Here is a 20,259-nt window from a genome sequence, read left to right as displayed (position 1 = left end):
TTTTGTGTCCCAGTACTTGTATAGACTGACTAACCATTTGATAGTCTAAGACAGTATTTTGTAAGAAAATACTCATGATATTATAGCTAAGTAAAAAAAGCACATCGCAAAACTGAAATAGAGTTTTTATACATATACGTATATACACACATTATATATTTATATATAAATATATAAAAGAATATAAAACTATACACTTAAATGTTGATGGTAGTTATCTCTGCACATGGAGATTACAGTGATAATATTCTACCTCTGTATTTTCTATATTCCCTAAACTTTTTAGTATATATATTATTTGTATAACAGGGGAAATAAGTTACTTAAAAAGAGCTCATAGAGTCTGCTGGAACCCTACAAGAATAAAGGTGAAAAAACATTTCTAATTCCCACTATAATGGGCAGGTTCTACTACACAAGAAGTAAGCAATTTCCCTACAAAATTAACATTAATGACCTGTTCTAAAAAGTAAAGTGCAAAATAGAGTAATATCACCTCAGCACAACTCAAAAGAAATCAGAAGTGGCCAACAGAAAAAGGAAGGAACTTAGAAAACTAACTTGACTTTTGTGTGCTTTTCCAGACTCTGCAGAATGTCCATTCCTACATGGAGGTAGAAGGGATTCCTGGTTGCCTAGAGAGAACACGAGAGAATGTGATCCAGCGGGGGCCTGGAAGACATGCCGTCAACACACATGGCGGTGACTGCAGGACGGTCCCGCGGAGGTGAGTCACCGTCCCAAGGAAGGCACGGGCCAGTTCACTTTATCCTGAAGGGTCGTGAATGTTACAGGATTAAGGTGTTCTGTCAGTTCACATCAAAGCGCACCTCCAACCTGCTTAACTTGAATGGGGGGGCGAGAAGATCTGCCCCAGGGCAGATCAACTCCCTGCCTTTGGCTCTCCTGATCCCCATCATGAGGAGAAATGAAACAACGCCTCACTGACAGTCCCATATCTGAGAACAAATCCTGTTTCTGTGTTGCCTCGGAACTCGCTAGAAACTTAAACTGCAAGCACAGGGAAACAGGACTTTGCCCCCGTTCCATCCACAGCACCGTGAGGAGGGCCAGGGGACAAGAAGACTCTCCAAGTATCTAAAGAGGCCTCCACATGCTGTGCTCTCTAATCACCCTAGGAACTCAGTCCCTGGCTTGCTTCCTCTTCTGTCACATGCTCATAGATGGTTTTGTTAGGGGAAAAAAAAAATTCTCTGGGAAGAGGAGACTTTTATCCCAAAACTAGTTTGAAAGTTGGGGATCACCTATAATTCGTGCCCAGCGCCAACAGCGCAGCAGCAAAAGCAAACGACCACAGGGTCAGCTGCTTCTGGATTAAGAGATCACAGGGCACCGCTTCAGAAGGCAAGGCTATAAAGCCGAAGATCTCTCTGGATTCTAAGAAAGTAGTCAATATGAGGAAGAAGCTGCAAGAAGAAAGAAGCAGTGACGGAAACAAAGAGGCACAAACCCAAAGGCAACAGACCTAAGCTTAAGAGGAGAACTCAGCCAGCACCCGAGTCTGTCACCCTCGGAGCGTGAGTGGCCGGACTCTACCCTGGGATCTGGGATCCGGGAGGCAAAATCAGAGGCTACCTCCCCACCCCTGAGAGCTTACGTACAACTCACAAGGTCTCTCTACACCTGAGGTCAGTTACCAGTTGCACAGGATTTCTCCCTTTTTCAGAAGCAAATGGCAAGGATTCGGTGCTAAAAAAAATTATGGAATAAATCTAAACTACTAATCCTACTACCAGAGCTCATCAGATCTCCTCGCGAGGGCCTGCCCACTACACGCGTCTGCCGAACGCACGGAGGGCCAGCTTCTTGGAAAGTGAGCAGCTCGTGCTGCTGAATTTGCGAATGGCTGACAGCTCTCGATGTGTATATATGTATGGCACGCACAGAGGTATAAATATCAGCCTTAAACCGTCGGGGAGAAGACTCTTCACAGTTAAAGTGACATTTCCTCTGGCATTCAAGTAATTTCACAAAAGAGGAACACTGTATGTTTTTTTGAAGGATTAAACAAAAGTAGGCACTCAGACAATCCCAGATGATTCCCTTTCCAACTAAGAAAAATAATTTTTCTATCTGAATACTTTACACAGACCAGGGTTCCACAGTACATGAGGACAGAAATGCATCCCCCAACAAGAGTTCTTTGGTCAAATAAATTTGGAAAACAGAGAGTACCAAATCTTCCTCTTGACTGAAGGATGTGAGAAACAAGCCCTGCAGTAAAGATACAAGTCAGCTTTGCAGAATGTAGGGCAAACGCGTACATGACCGCAGACGTCTTCCCCGTCCCGTGCAACCAGGACAGACACTGAGCGCTAACAAGGGTCTGGGCCGGCGGTCACTCTAACGGTCGCTATGAAACAACACAATTCCCCACCTGTCAGCAAGTGTTCCCTACGAACCAACTGCTACAGGTCTTCCCAGCATTTCAACACAAACTACTGCTCAACAAACTCCAGTACCTGGTAGAGGAGATACGTGGACTCCACCAGCTCGGGTCTCAGCGGGTAGAAGAACACGTCGGGGGCCTGCAGCTGCCAGTTGTACCTCTCGGGGAGGGCCCCGTAGCGCTTCCATATGGCGTAGTAGAAGGCGTGCAGGCAGATGGCGTCTTCCACGTCTCCTATCAGAACCTACAGGGAAGGCGCAGGTCACCAGGCTAAGTCACTGTTCTCAGACTGGCAAGACGTGACACAGGCCCTGGGCTCCCCCCTCCCCCCACTGGTCATCTGACCTACAAACGTGGCTGGAGACAAAACCAACCCAAAAGGAGCATCCCAGACAGACCCCCCCACCCCTCATCTGGCCATCAATGCCAAAGCCCTGAGAAATGCATAGGACAAGAGGCTAGCTGTACTCATGAACGAAGAACAGACAACTGAGACATGAACCATCCAAAAATCACACGCCGTTACTCTTCTGGCATGGCTTTGCACTGACTTAGTGTGCAGTAATTTCCAAAGAGAATGATGGGGACGTACTGTGCTATTCACTTCCCAAATCTGAAGGAGCCAGAGAATGTTCTGGTACCATAAAAAGAAAACAGAGGGGGGAAAAAAGCCCTTTCCAATGACTGCTTTTTCTTAGCAAACAGGATTGCGAAATACCTGCAGTCCTGGGAAGAACGCCTGCAGAGAGTCAATCCACGTGTTCATCAGCTGCCCGCTGAACATGTTCACGTTGACGTAGAGGGGCGGGTCCCCTTCTCCCTCGTTACAGGCTTCCCGACTGAGGAGCCAAGCAGAGCGGTCAAAGGGGAAGAAAGAGAAACAGCTCCAGCTCTGTTCTCCCAGCAGCCCCTGGCAGCTTCACTTAAATGGAATCAACATATTAACCTTTTCTCCTAACTCATTCTTTAAACCTTTGGAGACAGATTGCCTCTACCTCTCAATACAAGACTCTAGCATAAGATGACACTTACCAAAGGATAAAAGTTCTAAACTCAGCCATGGTAACACGTTGGGATTTCACTGCATTTTGCAGAAAGCACTTTGACAATCAGGTTTGAGAAATACTTCCACGTAATTTGGTATATAGCATGGGTCAGTTTTGACCTGAGTGGGGAAGTCTGGTTATTTCTGCACAAAAAAAGAGTCTCTTCTCTAATAAAATCCTATACCATGGGCCTGGAGGAACACCTCAGAGCAAGAAGCTCCGGGATTACTACTAATTTAGTAAATTTACGTGCTTTAAAAATTGAAAAGGACTGAACTCTGGCCAAACAGCCTCTTATTAAAACACATCACTTGAATGATCCTACAACAGCTAGGGTAGAAATGGGCAGGCAACTCAGTAGCTATCACTTGCACTGACCACTTAACACACACATGTGCACAAGGGAAGACCCAGGGAAGACAGAGGCGGCACCAGGGTCGAAGCCGCTGCAGCTTCGAATGGCACTTCTCTTCTGCCATCCTGAATGCACAACTGACAAGCGGGGAACAAAGCTGTTTTAAACAAACACAGAGGGGGAAAGAAAGGTGGTAACTACCCTTTCTCTCATCAAGTATAAAGACCAATCCCAACTTCTTTAGAAAGTGAAAGAACCAAAACAACTGTGCCGCATTACAGCTCTATGTGCAAATAAAACCAGCGAAACAGAGGGATGTGTCACTCCTTGCGGCAGCCAGTCTCCAGGTGGCCCCCAGTGACCCCTGCCTCCTGGCTGTCACACCCTTGTGCAGTACCCTCACAGACTACATCAGCCCTGGTCTGTGTGACCAACAGCGCCCGGCAGAAGTGCTGGTTGTCATTCTGAGATTAGGGCATAAAGGCATATGGCTTCCATTCTGGTGGCTCTCTTTCCTTCTCTCTCAGATCACTCATTCTGGGGAAGCCAGCTGCCATGAGCTGCCTACAAAGAGGCCCATATGGCAAGGAACTGACACCTCCAGCCACAGCACGTGAAGAACTGAAGCCTGGGAGGGGACCCTCCAGCCCTGACTGCGCCGTGACAAGGCTGCAGCCCCTACCAGTAGCTTGTGGATGACCTCGTGAGAGCCCCTGGACCAGCCCAGCTGCTCCTGGCTTCCTGACCCTCAGAAAATGGGTGAGATAATGTTTGCTGTTTTAAGCCACTAGGTTTCAGGGTAATTTGTTACGCAGCAGTAAATAGCTAATATACCTCTTCACCACCCCCTCAAATGACTAACAAACAACTAGGAGGCAGTAAAATGAGGGCAGAGACCAAAAGACCCTGTGAATCTATGTTGAGAAAAATACGAGCATTTCACAATACATTCTATTTGCTCGACGGGACAGTAAGAGAGATGGTGAGGAGACATACCCTCTTCTTAAGTAGTTCTGAATACTCTTATATGCAGCATTAAACATTTCTAGGTCTTCTTTTTCTCCAAAGAGAATGTAAGATTTCAAGAGGTATTCATAGAAGGAGTCCAGTCCGGCACCCAAGCCACTCTGCTTTCCGACCCAATGGCCCGTCTGAATGTTCACAACATTGCCTGTGAAAACAAGCAAGCTCGTCAGGGCCCAGGTGGCGGGCAGGGGGACCTCCTACTTCAGCCCCTCTGCTCCTCAGCACCTTCGTCCCTCACAGGAAAGAGGAGGGATGAATGCGTGGCCCTCACGTCTTTATCGGTCCTATCAGCAGCATGGGTGGCACGAGCTTCCTGAGCATACAGTGTTTCAACACGGACACAAAAATGGGGAAAACATTTAATGCACAAGAAAAATAGGTTTGTCGTGTTGCTTTTCCAGATTGACAATGCATTTCAAAAGCCTAAAGGGTGTTGTTCATCAGAGAATGATGAATTATATAATTTACATTACCTGTAAAATGGAAAAAAAAAAAGAAAAACAAAAATAATCCAAACGTCCAACATCAGAAGAGTTAATGGACTGTCATATAGATTTTAAAGACAATAACTGTGAAAACAAGATAACTTGAAACCACCTGCATGATTTGCCAAATGAAAGGCAGAATAAAAATATCTATATTATAATTTGAAAGTATATAAAAGTTGCACATGACAGGCTGCAAGGGCCTATGGAAAATTTTAAAGTTGACAGTTTGGGGTGACACTGGTAATGGGGTGACGGGGCAACTATTTTGTTTCTACTGTTATTGTTAAATACAACAAATTTGTAAATGAATTGAAGAACTTAAGGAAGAGTAATCGAAGATCACTTCTAAAAAGCAGCACTTTTGCAATGACACTCTAGGCTCCAGGACCACCAATCCAGCTCCTTCCCGATGACAAAAAGAAAATATTTCTCAAAATTAGATAGTTACAAGAGGCAAACAACCTATTTTAAAATAACATCTTGAGCTAGTAAAATACTGATAATCATTGAAGATAAATAAGGAGTACATAGGGGTTCATTATTCATTATACTTTTTCCTACTTTGATATGTTTGAAATTTTCCGTAATAATTTTTTAATAACATCTTGATCAAAATTCTCAAGGGTAAAAAATAAAATCTAATACAGGTTTAATCTGGGCTTTTAACCTACTACCACATGCCGAGATTTTTTAAAAGGAGAAAGTCACTCTACCAGTTAACTCTAACTTCCTATCTTTGGAACCTTATACTGAAGCAATATAATCTGCCTCCGAGGCAGTTCTTTTTATAGCATTTAACAATTACTTTCAAGTGGAATATGCCAAGGGATTCAGATCAGAAGGGAGCCCTCAAATAGGAAGAGCATTATTCTGTCCCATCAACCTTCCAGCCTCCCTCTAAGTGAAAAGTCACACGGAGAAATCAGATGTGGCAGACACCGAGGGAGGGCCCTTCCCTCTGAGTTGTCAATTTTCAGGTTCAATAGTACAAGGAAGAAGGAGTGGAAAGGAGGGAGAGCCCCAGAGAAGAGGAAAGGAAAGGGGGCGATGTGCGCAGTGCCAAGGACCTCACAGGTGCCCCACACCTAACAACCCCGTATCGTTGCTCCGCAGGTTCCAAAGGGCTTTCACAGCTCGCCTGGCCACCCACTCAAACGTGGAATCCCCCAGCAGTCGACTCAGAATCCCAAATTCCACCAGCAGGGAACCAGCGCCGGCCGTGCACGTCTCATTATTGCTGTCAGGAGGAACGCCTGTCTTTAGGTTCACCTAGGGACAGGAAGAGACAAAGGGCTTGTGGCAGAAGTCAAGGAACCCACAGGGCTAGAAGACCGGGTCACAGCGACCACACTCCACTAATGAACCAAGCTCACCACGGGGGAGTCAGCCCGCCACCTCCCACTTTACATCCAGAAGGAAAATGGCAGTAAGTGTAAGACACAAACAAGACAGTACGAACACCAGAGCCCTGTGTTATTAATAAGAGCAAGTCTTGGGGGAATCATTATAACGCTATTCACTAATCTGCCTCTTTCCAGCAGGTTCTCTTCATGGTTACGCAGCACCAGGCTTTGGCACTGGGGACAAAGGCAAGCTGTGGAATCACGTAGAAATTTTAAGTGAGCTGCCATGAACTCAGTCCTGCTCAGCAAACATTAACAAATCTTGGACTGAGAGAGAAAGGAACCCAGCGAGAAAGTGACAGCCTGTTTCATCACTGAGGCTCAGTGGTCTGGCAATTCTCCACTGGTTGGTGACCCAAAGGCTGACTCAACTCTCAGAGGGGTTCTGGACTCAGTACATCAGATGCCACAAAGGTAGAATCTCATTCCAGACCTTGCATTTAAATCAGCAGCTAACTTACTGGTCTGTACAGGCTTTATTTGAAAGATCCACATCAAGTGTTCAAAAGAACATTCGCTGAGCTCCTACAGCGTACATGTGGGGAAATGGACCCAAGTCAGAAATGAAGACAAATTGCCCCCACTGTTTTGCAGCAGGGGATATAAATCCCACCTGCAAAAAGGGTTAAGAATACTGAGCACAGGGTTTCCCTGGTGGTGCAGTGGTTAAGAATCCACCTGCCAATGCAGGGGACATGGGTTCGAACCCTGGTCTGGGAAGATCCCACATACCGCGGAGCAACTAAGCCCGTGCGCCACAACTACTGAGCCTGCGGTCTAGAGCCCGCAAGCCACAACTACTGAGCCTGTGCACCTAGAGCCCGTGCTCCGCAACAAGAGAGGCCACGACAATGAGAAGCCCGCGCACCGCAATGAAGAGTAGCCCCCGCTCGCCGCAACTAGAGAAAGCCCGCGTGCAGCAACGAAGACCCAACGCAGCCAAAAATAAATAAATAAATAAATAAATAAATATATTTTTTAAAAAAGAATACTGAGCACAGGAACATAACTTCCTTAAGGGGAGGGATTAAGTCAAATATGTCACTGTATGCCCAGCACACAACAGGTGTTCAGTAAATGCTGAATGAATTAAAAACCATTTCTATCATATTTAGGGCCAAATTCTCTCAAGGACATGGCTTTCCTCTTCCGCATCAGCCCCACTCCTTCCCGCAAATAAATTCATCAACAAAGAGTTTTAATCCGGGAAGGTGGTGTGCTGTTGACGCCCGTCTACCTACCCGAGGGTAGGGGATCCCTGTCTTGGTGTTTTCAAAGGCAGGGAGGAGCCGCACGGCCAGGTCGTGAGCCATGTGCAACAACTCATTATCATAATCCTTAATCGTCATGTCACCAAAGGGCTGCTTGGAGTCAGTTATTATTCTGTGGGCAGAAAGAAGGCTTCCCAGGACCCTAATGGCAGGAAGAACAAAAGAAGAATAAAATCACGTTGCTTGTAAATGTGTACAATCCAGCTCAGAATGACAGAAGCAGGCTTGAATTCCCTATGGACTTAGCACTGCCTGAAATCAGAGGGACTGGACTTAATGACGCCCTGAAGTTCTTTCCAGCCCTGACAGTAAACGATCAATTGTTAGCTAACAGCATTATCGAAAGGGAGAAAGCGAACCATTCTTCTAAGGCTACTGAGAATAATCCCACTTAAAGTAGTAACAGTGTTTAGTCGTTTTCATCATCTCATCAGAAGGGAGTGTCCTAATCATTCCCAGAATAAATATCACCTTTTAGTATTAATAAACTACTCTTGGTTTCTCTCACGTGGGGAAAAAACTTAGCCAAATAAGAAACAGAAAAGAGCAAGACAACACACACTAAGTAACTTTTGTAGTTCTAGCTGCCAAGCAACGTCAAATTCTCCAACTTCCGGTCAAGAGGCAAGGTGGGGAAGAGGAGGAGAAGGAGAGAACGACCCGGCTGAGAGGCAGGCGCCACCAGCTTAGATCTCAGTCCCTCAGCAGCCACGAGCTCAGGTCCCCCTCCAGTGAGCTGAAGCAGATTGTGACATTTTTCAGAACAAATGTTTTCGTAACTTTAATTTTAAATAAATGCTACATCTGGAATGTAACGCAGTGATACAATTTTCAAAGTTTAAATGGAATAGGAAAGCAGTCCCAATCTTATCAAACTAAAAAGGCAAGATATAAAACATGAGCCCAGTACATTAGAGGGAGGGAGAGGGAGGGAGACCCAAATGGTCAGCAGTGGTTTTCTGCAGGTGGTGGGTGACAGGAGAAACTCTGATTCCTTCAGAAATACATAGGGGTTTTCCTAGGACACAGTGAAGGAAGTGAGACTAGACATAAAGTGAAATAATGAAAAACTCCTTTAAAGGGACATCTATCTTAAACCTGCGTTACAATGTGTCTTTCTATTTGGCCCCAAATATAATTACTTTGAAATGGCAATTGTTTCAGTTTTGATCAATCCAAAAGCAGATGAAAAGGGGACACAGTGCCCACCAGGTCTGCACGGACTCCCTACCTAGACCCCGGGGCTGGTGGACCCTCCAGGAGTTTTCTCCTTACACACCCAAAAGCAGCCTTCAATCCGTTTGATGTACTATTTTACCTTATCGTGGCCTCAAAGACTTGGACGGTGGAATCTTTGTCAAATGACACTGTGTTGATCACTAACTTGACTGCTTTCTGGAACTCGGATGAATTTCCCATTATCTTTAAAAAGAGGAACACAAACCATTACAACGGCCTGAAGTGACACTGAGGCTGCATGATCGCAGGAGCTGGGCCACTTCATCTGAACGTCCGTACGTGTGGTCTTGCCACTCGTGGGAGTAGAAACACAAAAGGTAGAAGAGCACAGTTATCTCTTAGAACACATTCTGGGACAGACGGCAAGCCCATCTCCACGAAACTCAAGCATCCTATCTCCAAATGGCAGAACTGTGTCACTAACTCCTCATAAAATCATTAGCAGCCCTCATCGTCCTGCCCCATTCTCCCTCAACTTCTGTCTCATCTTGTCTAGCACGCAAGGCGTTACAGTTCCGGAAATTCCTGAAATGAGTAACAATAAATCCAAAAACTGAAGAAACGAAAAACATGGCTTTCCCTCTGCTCCTCAAATAACGTGACAGCTTGGGCGCTTAGCTCCCAGGAGACCGAAACATCTGGAAAACTGACTCCTTGTTTGTTACCCAGATGTCTGAACACTTTGGGAAACAGTGGTATTATCTTTTGGAGCATAGCGTAAGACCAATGACATTCAAAACAAACAAAACATACAAATAACCAGCTCTACGTCCTTCGTAAGAAATGTTCTAGAATTAGGATTCCTATTTTGGGTGTGTGGATATGGTATCATTCCAAGCTTCTCTCTCTTATATGAAGTGCAAATTGGACATAAAATTTGATAAAATAACCTGAATAGAAATGCTTTCATGCTGTTCAAAATTTTATGACAATCCTGGCACTATAATGACATCATAAAGACACCAAAAAAAAAAAAAACAAGAAAAAACAATTTCATTCAGACACTACTTATTTCAAGTATGTCTTATTTCCTAGTGTTTATTGATCTAGTGCATCTTTTTTTCTTTTTCTCCCCCTCATTGTTATTTTGCTGTTACATGCAGAGCAAGTACAGACGTTTCTTTTCTGGCTTTCGGTTCCTTCTTTTTAGAAGATTATGCGATCATGACACAAGTTGCATCTAACAGTCAAGGGACTGCTGTTGTCCAAGTGTTTCCAAAGCACACCTGTTAAAGTTTGTTTAAAATGTCAGCAAAAGAAAAGGGAAACGTCAACAGAAGTAACACCTGAAAAATAAGCCTCAAGTGCACCTTAAAGACCGGATGTTCTACAATGAAAACCACAGAGATGGGTCTGTTTCCCTACAGATGTTCACCAGCAGCAAAATCTGTTCGCAGCTGCAGGGGCTGATATGATCTCAGATCATGTGGAGGATGGCAAAGGAAGCCAATAGCTTTCAACGATATATTGTAATTTGCCATTTTAGACAGCTACGGAACAGAGTAACGAGGCTCTGAAATCATTCACTCAGGCTCAAGAAAAGCTGGATTGGGTTTCTTTACTTCTCAGAACTTCTCAGAGCCTTTAAACTGCTGGTGTGCATTGTGGCTCTCCAGTGGTGGGACAGACTGGTAGAACTTCTCAAGTTCATTTGGGAACAGAATTCTTCTTTGAGGGAGAACACCCTTGGAATCTGTGTTGGGAAATGCCAGGTTACTAGAAATTCATTTCCTTAACACGTATTTGCACTCCTATCATGTATCAGATACCATGCGGTGTGGACAGAGTGCAGTGACTGTAACAGAGACAAGGTCTCTGTACTTCAAGAGCATGGCAGACAGATAAAAAGACACAATGGGGCAAAAAGAGAGAGGTCATGGGGAAAAGTTGTGCTTTCATAAGCTATATATGAGTCTTGGGACTTTTTTTAAAGCGACACTTGTAGCCTGAGTCAGCCTCTGGTCCCCTCAACAAGTTAACTCTAATCAGGGTGAACACACCCGTCCGGGCACATTTTGATCAGTGACGGTGCATGACTGACAGGGAGTAGCAATCACTTCAGAAGGAGAGACTGGGAAACTAAACTGCTGTGCAACTACAGCCTGGCAGAACGAAACCCCGGACTCTCTGTTAGACCATGAGCCTAGGGGAATTTAGAAGGACCACTCCAGCTCTTCCCAAGTTCCAGTAATTCTACTACTAGCAAGATCTGGGACAGTTGTAATGCAAACTTAGCTAGCGTTACCCAATTCTAACTCCTGACAGTTTCAAACTCTGTTTAAGGAAAGTTAAAATGCAGGATTTGGAATCAACTACAGTACAAATTCTCTTATGGTAAAGGTGTGCCGGACAACGGAGGAGAGCAAAGAGGTAGTAGAATCATGTTGACTAAGGAAATTTTTCAACGCTACACTGGAATATAGTCCCTTGCTGTATTCTACAGCAAAGGGTCGTGAGGCACGCCAAGCACACACGGCAGCCTGGTAATAAGAACCACGCACGGTGCCTGACTGCCTTCCATGTGCTTTGGCTCATCTGTCTAGAGGTCTCCAGCTGCCTTGAAGGAAACCAAGGGCTGAGCACGTAAAGGGTGCCCCTGAGCTGGCAGCCCAAGTCTGGAGGGGGTAGTGTCCACAAAACACGGAAAGCAAATAAAACAAGAGTGTTTATACAGAGGGTCTCTGCGCAGGGGCTGGAACCAGGGCTCAGACTTGATTCTGGGGGGCCAGTAGCTGGGGCACATTTCAGGGGATCTTGTCCCCTGGAGATCTTGAAATCCTGAGATCCTGTCTTTTACTTCTGAAATCTTAACTACAGTAACTGTATACTGGTTCCTTTAAGAAATAAAATAGTGGGGGAACCCCGCAGAAAAATAGGTTTCCCCCAAAACAATCACACTTTCTTTTTTTTAAAAAACATTTTTTAAAATTTATTTATTTATTAATTTATTTATTTTTGGCTGCGCTGGGTCTTTGTTGCTGCGCACGGGCTTTCTCTAGTTGCGGCGTGCGGGCTTCTCATTGCAGCGGCTTCTCTTGTGGAGCACGGGCTCTAGGAGCACGGGCTTCAGTAGTTGTGGCACGTGGGCTCAGTAGTTGTGGCTTGCGGGCTCTGGAGCGCAGCAGGCTCAGTACTTGTGGCGCACAGGCTTAGTTGCTCCACGGCATGTGGGATCTTCCCGGACTAGGGCTCGAAACCCTGTCTCCTGCATTGGCAGGTGGATTCTTAACCACTGTGCCACCAGGAAGCCCAACAATCACACTTTCTTCTCTGCTTTTTTAGGGGAATCACATTTCCCCTCATCTAACCTTCAGTGTTTTTCTTGCTCTCAGCATTAAGCTCATTAAAATAAACAATAGCTATCAGAGCTATGAATACATGTTGAGAATCACGTTTCCTGGAATTCTCATCCCTGGGGGAAAGTAAGGGTAATTAACTCCAAAATATCTTAATTAATTTGTAAAAATAATAATAAAGCTGAACACTTACTGCAAGTGTATCCAACGCATCAACAAGAGTCAGTGAATAATTCCCTAGGACATCATTGATGTTCAGATTTGAACTGAAAAAGAAAGAAAATTAAAATTAAACAAAGGTACTTTACAAGAGAAAAAAGACAGTAAAACTAAACACTCATCAGAAACTAAAATTGCTGGAAACTTATTTATTCAGGGACTACTGTGGGTGGGTCAGTATGGCAATGGTCCTTCTGCCTCACAAAGGACAGTCTCTACAGTGTCACAGAATAGCAGAGACACACACGCATATACTATAGTGGAAAGAACACAAAACAGGAAGTAAGGAAATGGGAAACAGGAGTCATTGCCCTCTCCGAGATACAGTTTTAACAGCACAAATGACCTTTCTGTCCAGCTTCAAAAAGCTCTGATTTCGAAATCATAAGGAATGAAAAAGGAGAGGCCCTGTCACATGACCTGCAAATAAAACTTTAATACAGAAATCAGACACTGCCGCAGATTACACACACAAAGCAGCAAATAAATACCTCAGTTACAGACTCAGTGTCACTCATCCGTCCTTGGGGTGGGGGAATAAATTAACTGCTTTACACCACTGTTTCCCTAACATACCACCCAAAGAATCCCCACCGTAACTGCAGCTGCACCAATGCTTCTGCCACACGCCTCCTGCCCCATAAGCAACACCGATCACCCACTCTGAAACAATCTTAAGACACCAACTTCAGGGCCACAAAGAGGGTAACTGACAGTTCTTTATGGCGCTAAAAACGACAAGGATAATACTAATACATCTGGGACAGGTGGGGATGGAGAAATAGTGCAAGTCATAAAGTCAGCCTGACAAATTCTAGGGAGTTCAGTTATTCCTGTCCCATTGCCACAAACCCAGAAGGCAACTGCAGAAGCTTGAAAAGATTTGAAAGTAAGGAGAGAAATGAAAAAGATGAAAAAGATGTCAGTAAGGAGAGAAACAGGATGACTGTTTCAAGATTACGTTTATGAAAAACCACAGTGAAAAAACCCTAGTTTTATCTTCAGCAACTGATTCACCGTTAGTATGACGTCTTCCATCAAATCCCCGGACCACGTTACCTACTCCGTGGGTCTCTCTAATGGGTCCTGTCTCACTTCCCCGTGGGCAGCATCTCCGTGTTCCAAATGCTCGCCCTGCTCTCTGAGAGGCCTCCTATGCGCCTCAGCTGGGGCGAAGTGGGCCCCACGTGAGACAGGCATAAACGGCTCCAACACCTCACATCTGATTTTACCTGAGCCTTTGTTTTATGCTGATTATGTCACTTAATCTAGGACAAAGAATGTATGGTAAAATTTTACCTCCTTTGTTTGAAACAAGCTATCTAGAAGGGGCAATCTAGGAACCAGGGCTCTCACATGTCTCTCCCAAGCCGCGAAGCCAGCACACTGCACGGCTGAAGAACCCCACCTGCTGCTTCTAGCTGTCGATTCTTTCCGAACACACGAATATGATTGCAGAAGGTCCTCTGAAGACGAGAGCTGTGGCTTAAGCTCAGCCCTTCAAGGGCAGTGCCAGCCAGAGAGGATATAGGAAGTGTCAAAAGCTGGAGGGGAAGGCCAAAGGAGACAGGGAGATGCTCAATGCTGCCCACTCAAGAACATTCTACTGAGCTTAAATATTTACCTCCATTGCTCTGCTGCTCATAAACCAAGCACTGGCTCCAACAACCCACCTCATCACAAAACGGGTCCCTCATCACTTAGCCTCCAGGCTGGATGCTGGGTGAACCCCGTGTGACCAGCTTCCCCTGAGGGACCCTCCTCTGTGGCGTATCGCCCTTTCCACCTGCACCGGCCCTGGAAAGGATGACTAACCTGGAGCACTGCACTCCTTCCCATGGTTTACTGTGCTCTTCCTTTCAGGCTATAACTACAACGGACCCAGTTTTAAAACACTTCTCAAAAGAACGCCCAAGCAGCCACGACAAAGAACAATTATAAGAGTTGGCACAAGAAAAAACGTGTTTGTAGTAACTGGTGGTTCCTTCTCTCCACTCAGACAAATCCACTCAAAGACCTAAGGCGTTCATGAAAACACTTCCAAATTCTTTTCTACCAGATCATTGCTACACACTCTTTCAAAATGTGCCAGAATAGAAAAAAGAAAAATGGGGAGGGGAGGAAGGAAACAAGAGACTCCACAGAAGCCTGTCGGCCTAACAGCGCCAGATTACTGGGCGTCCATTGAGGCCAGCCCACCGTGCAGGCGAGACTGTGATCTGTCTGTCCTGTGAAAATCTTCTTGATCTATGGCCAGCCTGACCAAGAACTCAAACTTCAGGTACAAGGCTGGGTTCAAAAGTGTCCATCTTTCCACATAACCAGCTGCCGAACCACGATGGCTCTCCACTTAAGTTACCCTGTGTGACTGTTCGTGACATTCACCCCACTCTGCATTTTTAAGGTTCTTATTACCCCCAAACAGAGAAGATGGAGAAAACTATGGCCTTTCACAGAAAATTTTTGGCGATGCAGCTAACATAATGCTAACATAGCATGTTCAAAATTAAACGCATGTGTAAAAAAGAAAAAAAAAATTCCACATATACTTAACCTGTAACAGCTGTTCAGAAATCTACCTGGTGCTGTGTAGGCACAGAGGTAATATAAGAAACAGTCCCTGTGTTCCAGGGATTGACAATCTGGGGAGACAAGACAAAGGGAAAGGAAGGTGAACACACAACAGTACTCAAGTCTCACACGATATTAAAACGTGGAAAAGCAGCTCAAAGGAAAGGAACCGAAAGGAGAACTGAGTAGATCAAGGACAGTCATCTTCAAACAGTTCAGTGGCGTCATGGAAAAAGACTTGAGCCTGACCCTGAAGGAAGCCAAGATTTTAGGAAGAAAGGGGAATGCAGAGGAGGCCATCTTAAACTAGGGGTGCCTAGGAACGAGTCGGTTTGGGGGCCAGCATCGGTTTGGTTTGATTTGCTTTTTTGTTTGAATAGCAAAATGGTTGGGGAGAAAACGAAGAAGGGTCAGGCACCCAAGGTCTGAACTAACGTTATTATTCGTGAGACTGCAAAATTTTAATATCCAGACTTACTTGATGAAACTTCTGAATTTGGATCCTCCAACCCAAATCGGGGATGTGAGAGGAACTGAGTTTGCATAGTGATCTGTAGCTGGACAGAAACGTTTGCTATTTTTAAAAAAGTGTTCCGGTTTTATTTACTTCATGTCAATACTCGTCACCCTACCGCCAGTCAAACAAGACAGGCAAGATAAGCCTCAAGTAAATGTGACTGAAAAGAAAAGACAGGCACATTTAGCACTCATATTTTGTTTCTGTACTTTTTACATAATATTCTAATGGCTAAGTTACTCTCTTTTTTAAGTGAATCATTAGAATTCACTTGACAGTAATCATTAGAATACATCTGCTTAAAATAAATATCTGAAAGATTTTTTATTACCAGTTATTTATTTCAGGGATGTAAAGGTGGCCTGCCCTTTTCCTGAAAACACTAAAGTCTGAGAGGAGTTAAGTGAAAGGAAAAGGAATAAGAAAAATTAACTTTCCACTCTTTACAAGCGGCCAGTGTGAGGGTCTACTCGAGGCTACCATAACCCCAGAGCTCTTTCACTTCCTCAAAGACACCAAGGCTGACCAACCAAAAGGGCACAACCCTTCCCACATGGCATCCCCTCAATATCTCTAACTCCATCTTTCCAAAAGCAACATATCTGTCTCAAGGCAACCTGACCTCAACTTATCCAGACTGTCACTGGTCAAACCAAACCACTCATTAGCAGACGTCATCCCCAAGCAAAGAAAACTAGTTAAACAAAAACTTACTTAAAATTTTTCTCAAAAAAAAAAAAAAATTGAGATAGAAAATACATTTCTATGTATAAAGCCTGATACAGTGAAACATGAAAAATATAACTCATCAGTTTCCTACAACTTTAAAAAGGCCAAGTCTTTTTAAGCTAACCTAGGATGTCCCCCTGGCTTCACTAAAAATCATGCTCTCCAAATGCAATTTAAGACAAGAATCTGTAGATAATCCAACCATGTCTAAAACTCTTTAAGTCCCTTTAGTGTGTGGGCTTCCTTTTTAGGACCTAAGGACTGGATTCTGCTGCTTTTCATCAGGTGAAGGAAAACACAGGCCTCAAATGTCCAAAGGGACCAAGCAGCCCGACTCCTCCACTGCCAACTGAGGGGAGCGGCCAAGAGAAAGGCAGTCATATCCAGCCTAACAGGGTCAGTGTCAAGGCACACCGGTTCCCTCCAGCTAGGAGGTCCTTAGCTGGGTGTGCTGTCCTCTTGGACTCTGATGTCAACAGCAGTAACCCTTGAAGCTCAGCCTCTGCAAACACGGCTGATGGAAGGGGAAGACTGGCAGATCTTCCCTGACAGCCCTGCCACCAGGGTGGGGGAATTGATGGGACAGACCCTACAGAGCAAGGAATGTCATCTTGAGCATCAGGACCCCAAATCTGGGCCACCCAGCCTCTCTCTCTCCCTTCCACCTAACCGTCCTCAGCCTAGGGAGCGGCCCCTGTGATAAAGGAGAAAGGCTGTAGCCCCGCTCTGCCTCAAACTCACTGGATGGCTTTAAAAAGTCCCTTCTCAGGATCAACTCCTGAATTTTTATATTTTTATGCAGTAAAATTGGAGTTGACTAGGTGGGGGGAGATAAGTGCCGTTTCGAAGCTGCGTTTACAAGGGATTTCATTTTGATTTGACCTTCACCTGGAGAAAGGGTTGGAGATGGAAGTCTAAGGCTCCCCAAGCCACCCCTCGGTACTGCCACTGTCCCTTCCGGTCTCTGGGCCTCAGTTTCCCCATCTGTAAAAGAAACTGCGCTGACAGCTGTCCAGTAACAGAGATTCCGGGAGAAGCAAGAGGACAGCCACCGGGCCGTCCAGGCAACCCCCAGCCCAGGCCGACCTCAAAGGGGGTCAGCCGAGGCGCCGGACGGACGGGCGCTGCCCCCAAGACCCTAAACGCCCGGGCACCAATGGGGGGACCCGGAGGACGGAAGGCTGCACCCACCAGGAGAACGGAAGGAAGCGCGTGCGGCGCGCGGTCCTGGGCGTCGGGCCGGCGCAGGCTACTCACGGGTCCCCGCGGTCGGGTCCTCGGCCGCGGCAGTGGATGGGGTTGAGCTCGTCCTCGGGGAAGGCGTGCGCCATGTAGTTGTCGTAGCCGAACACGAACATGCCCCGCGCCAGGTCGCGCATCTGGGCGCGCAGCTGCGGCGGGAAGGCGCCGCTGTAGCGCTTCTCATACTCGTCCCGGCCGCGGCCCCGGCCGCCCAGCACGTAGCCCCAGTGGCCCGGGCCACAGACGTCCGGCTCGGGCCGCCGCGGAGCCCGCCGCCGCCCCGCCGCCGGCCCAGGGACCTGCGGCTGCAGCCACGATGGCCCCGACGGCCCCCCGGGCGTCCCGGGCCGGCCCGCGGGCCCCGAGGCGGGAGACGCGGGGCCGTCAGGGCCCCTCAGGCGCTGGAAGCCGAAGCTGAGCGGGAAGCGCTGGTAGAAGCCCATGCTGGGCCCCAGCCCGAAGACGAGCCACAGCACTCCGTGGAGGCCAAGCCGAAGGAGCACCAGCCCCAGGACGAGCGCTCGCCATTGCATGGTCGCGCGGGCGCCGCGGGCATTATTTACAAACGCGGGGGGCCTTCCCCGCCGACCACCGCACCCCACGTCTGCCCAGTAGCTCCGCTCACTTCCCCTTTAAGGAACTCCCTCGTGACGCACCAGGAACTGGCCCATTGTCCCCACACCCCCAGCACCTCGGGCCCGGCCGGCCAGGCCCCACGTTCGCCCGTCCGGTCGCCCGGATTGGCCCGGCCCCTGCCCGGCCTCGCGGGGCGCGGCCGCGGACTCCCTCCCGCGCCATAGGCCACCCGTACGTCTCCAGCGCCGCGAGGCCCCGCCCTCCTTCCGCCCCGCCCTCCTGGCCCCGCCCCCTGGGCGGGCGGATTCGGATGGATTGGCGTGGCGAGTAGGGACCGCTCGGGCTCCGGACGAGGGAACTTCCAGCCAATGGGAGCGCGGCACGGGAGCGGACGGCCGGCGGACAGGGACGTGGCCCCGGGCCCAACCGGTTCCGCGTAGAGCCTGTTTCTCGCGGAGCTAGGATGGAGGAAGACTACTCCAGCTCTGTGTTAGGGATGGTGACAGATAAAAGACGTAAGGAACGAGGAGGAAAAAGGACGTTTCTGTAGGACAGGGTTTTTAATTTGTCTGTTATGTGGTAGGGGGGATGATAGTATCATTAAGCTTAAGACTGCACAAAACGGTATCCTGAATTATTTTTGTTAAAACATCCTAATTTGTACTCTTTTAACACTTTTTTATTGAAACACCGTAACTTGTAAGAATTGCTCACGGTGATTGTTCCCAGGTCCTGTCCTAGACCTATCGAACTCCAATGGAGTGTCCCGAGAATGTGTGTATAACAAGTGTTCTTGAGCAATTCTTAGCATCCGGCAATCTCAGGAAATATTGAGTTAGGTTATATTGCCTTTGTCGCAGAAGTAGGATCTCTTTTAAAAAGATACAGCGGAAGGAGCAAAGGCTGCCGCTGCCACCACCAAAGTATTTTTACTAGATCTATTTAATCATGTCCCCTCCTGCCCCTCCCACTGCCACCATCTCTCCTGTACACTGTAGCAGTGACCTATCCTTTGAGGTGTGGGATAGATTCCTGGTCAAATCACTTTACCCCTCTGTATCTGCTTCCCATAATTAATAAGGTGGCAAATGTCAGCTCTGAAGGTCTACTGCTTTCATGTGATGACTCAGCAGTTTAGGGGTTTTGTTTTCTTTTGCTTGCTGCATTTGGAAATGTCTGCAAAGGTTTGCCCTCCATAAGTTTACACCATGTGCCGCTTATATACCGAGGTTCCTGAAAAGCTTGGGAAGCAAGGCCTGATGGGTGGCTCAAATCAGAGATTGGCTGAGTGACCAAGGGAGTGATTAAGGATGATAAAGTTGTCACGTGGAACACTCATCACATTCTCAGAGTCAGAGGACTTTTAGCAACACAGAGGAGGTATAATGGGGACTGAGAAGGAACCCAAAGAAACATTTGATTATAACACAAGGTAGCGGGCACATAGTAAGGCCCTTTTTGTTGGCTGAGCCTTATTCCTGTCCAAAATCCTGAGATAGGCCTGCCCAAGCATTGAAAAGAGTATAAAGAGTTGGAGCGTGGGTCTTCTGCCTACACAGATTCTTTTCCTCTGTGAAAGGCACCCAGGGACCCTGCTGAAAGTCCAACATCAGCGCTTGATCCTCAACTTTCAGGTCTGCCTTCTTGGAACTTGCAAACTGAATGTGAATATTAAGGACCGCGGTGTATGTTTCCTCCCTAAGTTATTTTACTGCAAATTTCAACTCACCACAGTCAACTACAGACCACATTGATAATAGCTCCTGTTTTCACATTAGAGACAAGGTCTAATAAAAACAAATCTTTTTTCATAACCAGAGAAAACCATCTAACTTTTGAAAGATGCTTTTCATGGTCAAACTGACAATACC

The 20,259-nt window shown here is 46.6% G+C and overlaps 1 protein-coding gene across 5 annotated transcripts in view; it reads right to left on the bottom strand.

The window, feature by feature from the left end:
• EDEM1 (ER degradation enhancing alpha-mannosidase like protein 1) overlaps positions 1-20,259 on the bottom strand; it is a 28,131-nt gene extending 7,872 nt beyond the window's left edge. For 2 of the 5 annotated variants that reach the window (XR_014250558.1, XM_082412238.1), the window contains exons 1-10: positions 17,828-20,252; positions 15,333-15,395; positions 12,728-12,800; positions 9,318-9,421; positions 7,970-8,141; positions 6,411-6,594; positions 4,808-4,982; positions 3,129-3,249; positions 2,484-2,654; positions 562-635 (exon numbers count right to left, since the gene is read on the bottom strand). Coding sequence is in view for 4 of the 5 variants with exons in the window: in XM_082412238.1 (XP_082268364.1) it covers positions 562-635; positions 2,484-2,654; positions 3,129-3,249; positions 4,808-4,982; positions 6,411-6,594; positions 7,970-8,141; positions 9,318-9,421; positions 12,728-12,800; positions 15,333-15,395; positions 17,828-18,345 (1,655 nt within the window). In the remaining variant the exon portion in view is untranslated. Of the gene's footprint in view, positions 1-561; positions 636-2,483; positions 2,655-3,128; positions 3,250-4,807; positions 4,983-6,410; positions 6,595-7,969; positions 8,142-9,317; positions 9,422-12,727; positions 12,801-15,332; positions 15,396-17,827 lie in introns of all 5 variants that reach the window. The other 3 variants (XM_082412239.1, XM_082412240.1, XM_082412241.1) reach the window with 3 other exon arrangements.

Source organism: Balaenoptera physalus, assembly GCF_965194825.1.
Source record: "Balaenoptera physalus genome assembly, chromosome: 11".
Taxonomy (NCBI): domain Eukaryota; kingdom Metazoa; phylum Chordata; class Mammalia; order Artiodactyla; family Balaenopteridae; genus Balaenoptera; species Balaenoptera physalus.
The sequence above is the reverse complement of the archived record's forward strand: the minus strand, read 5'-3'. Positions and strand labels throughout refer to the sequence as shown.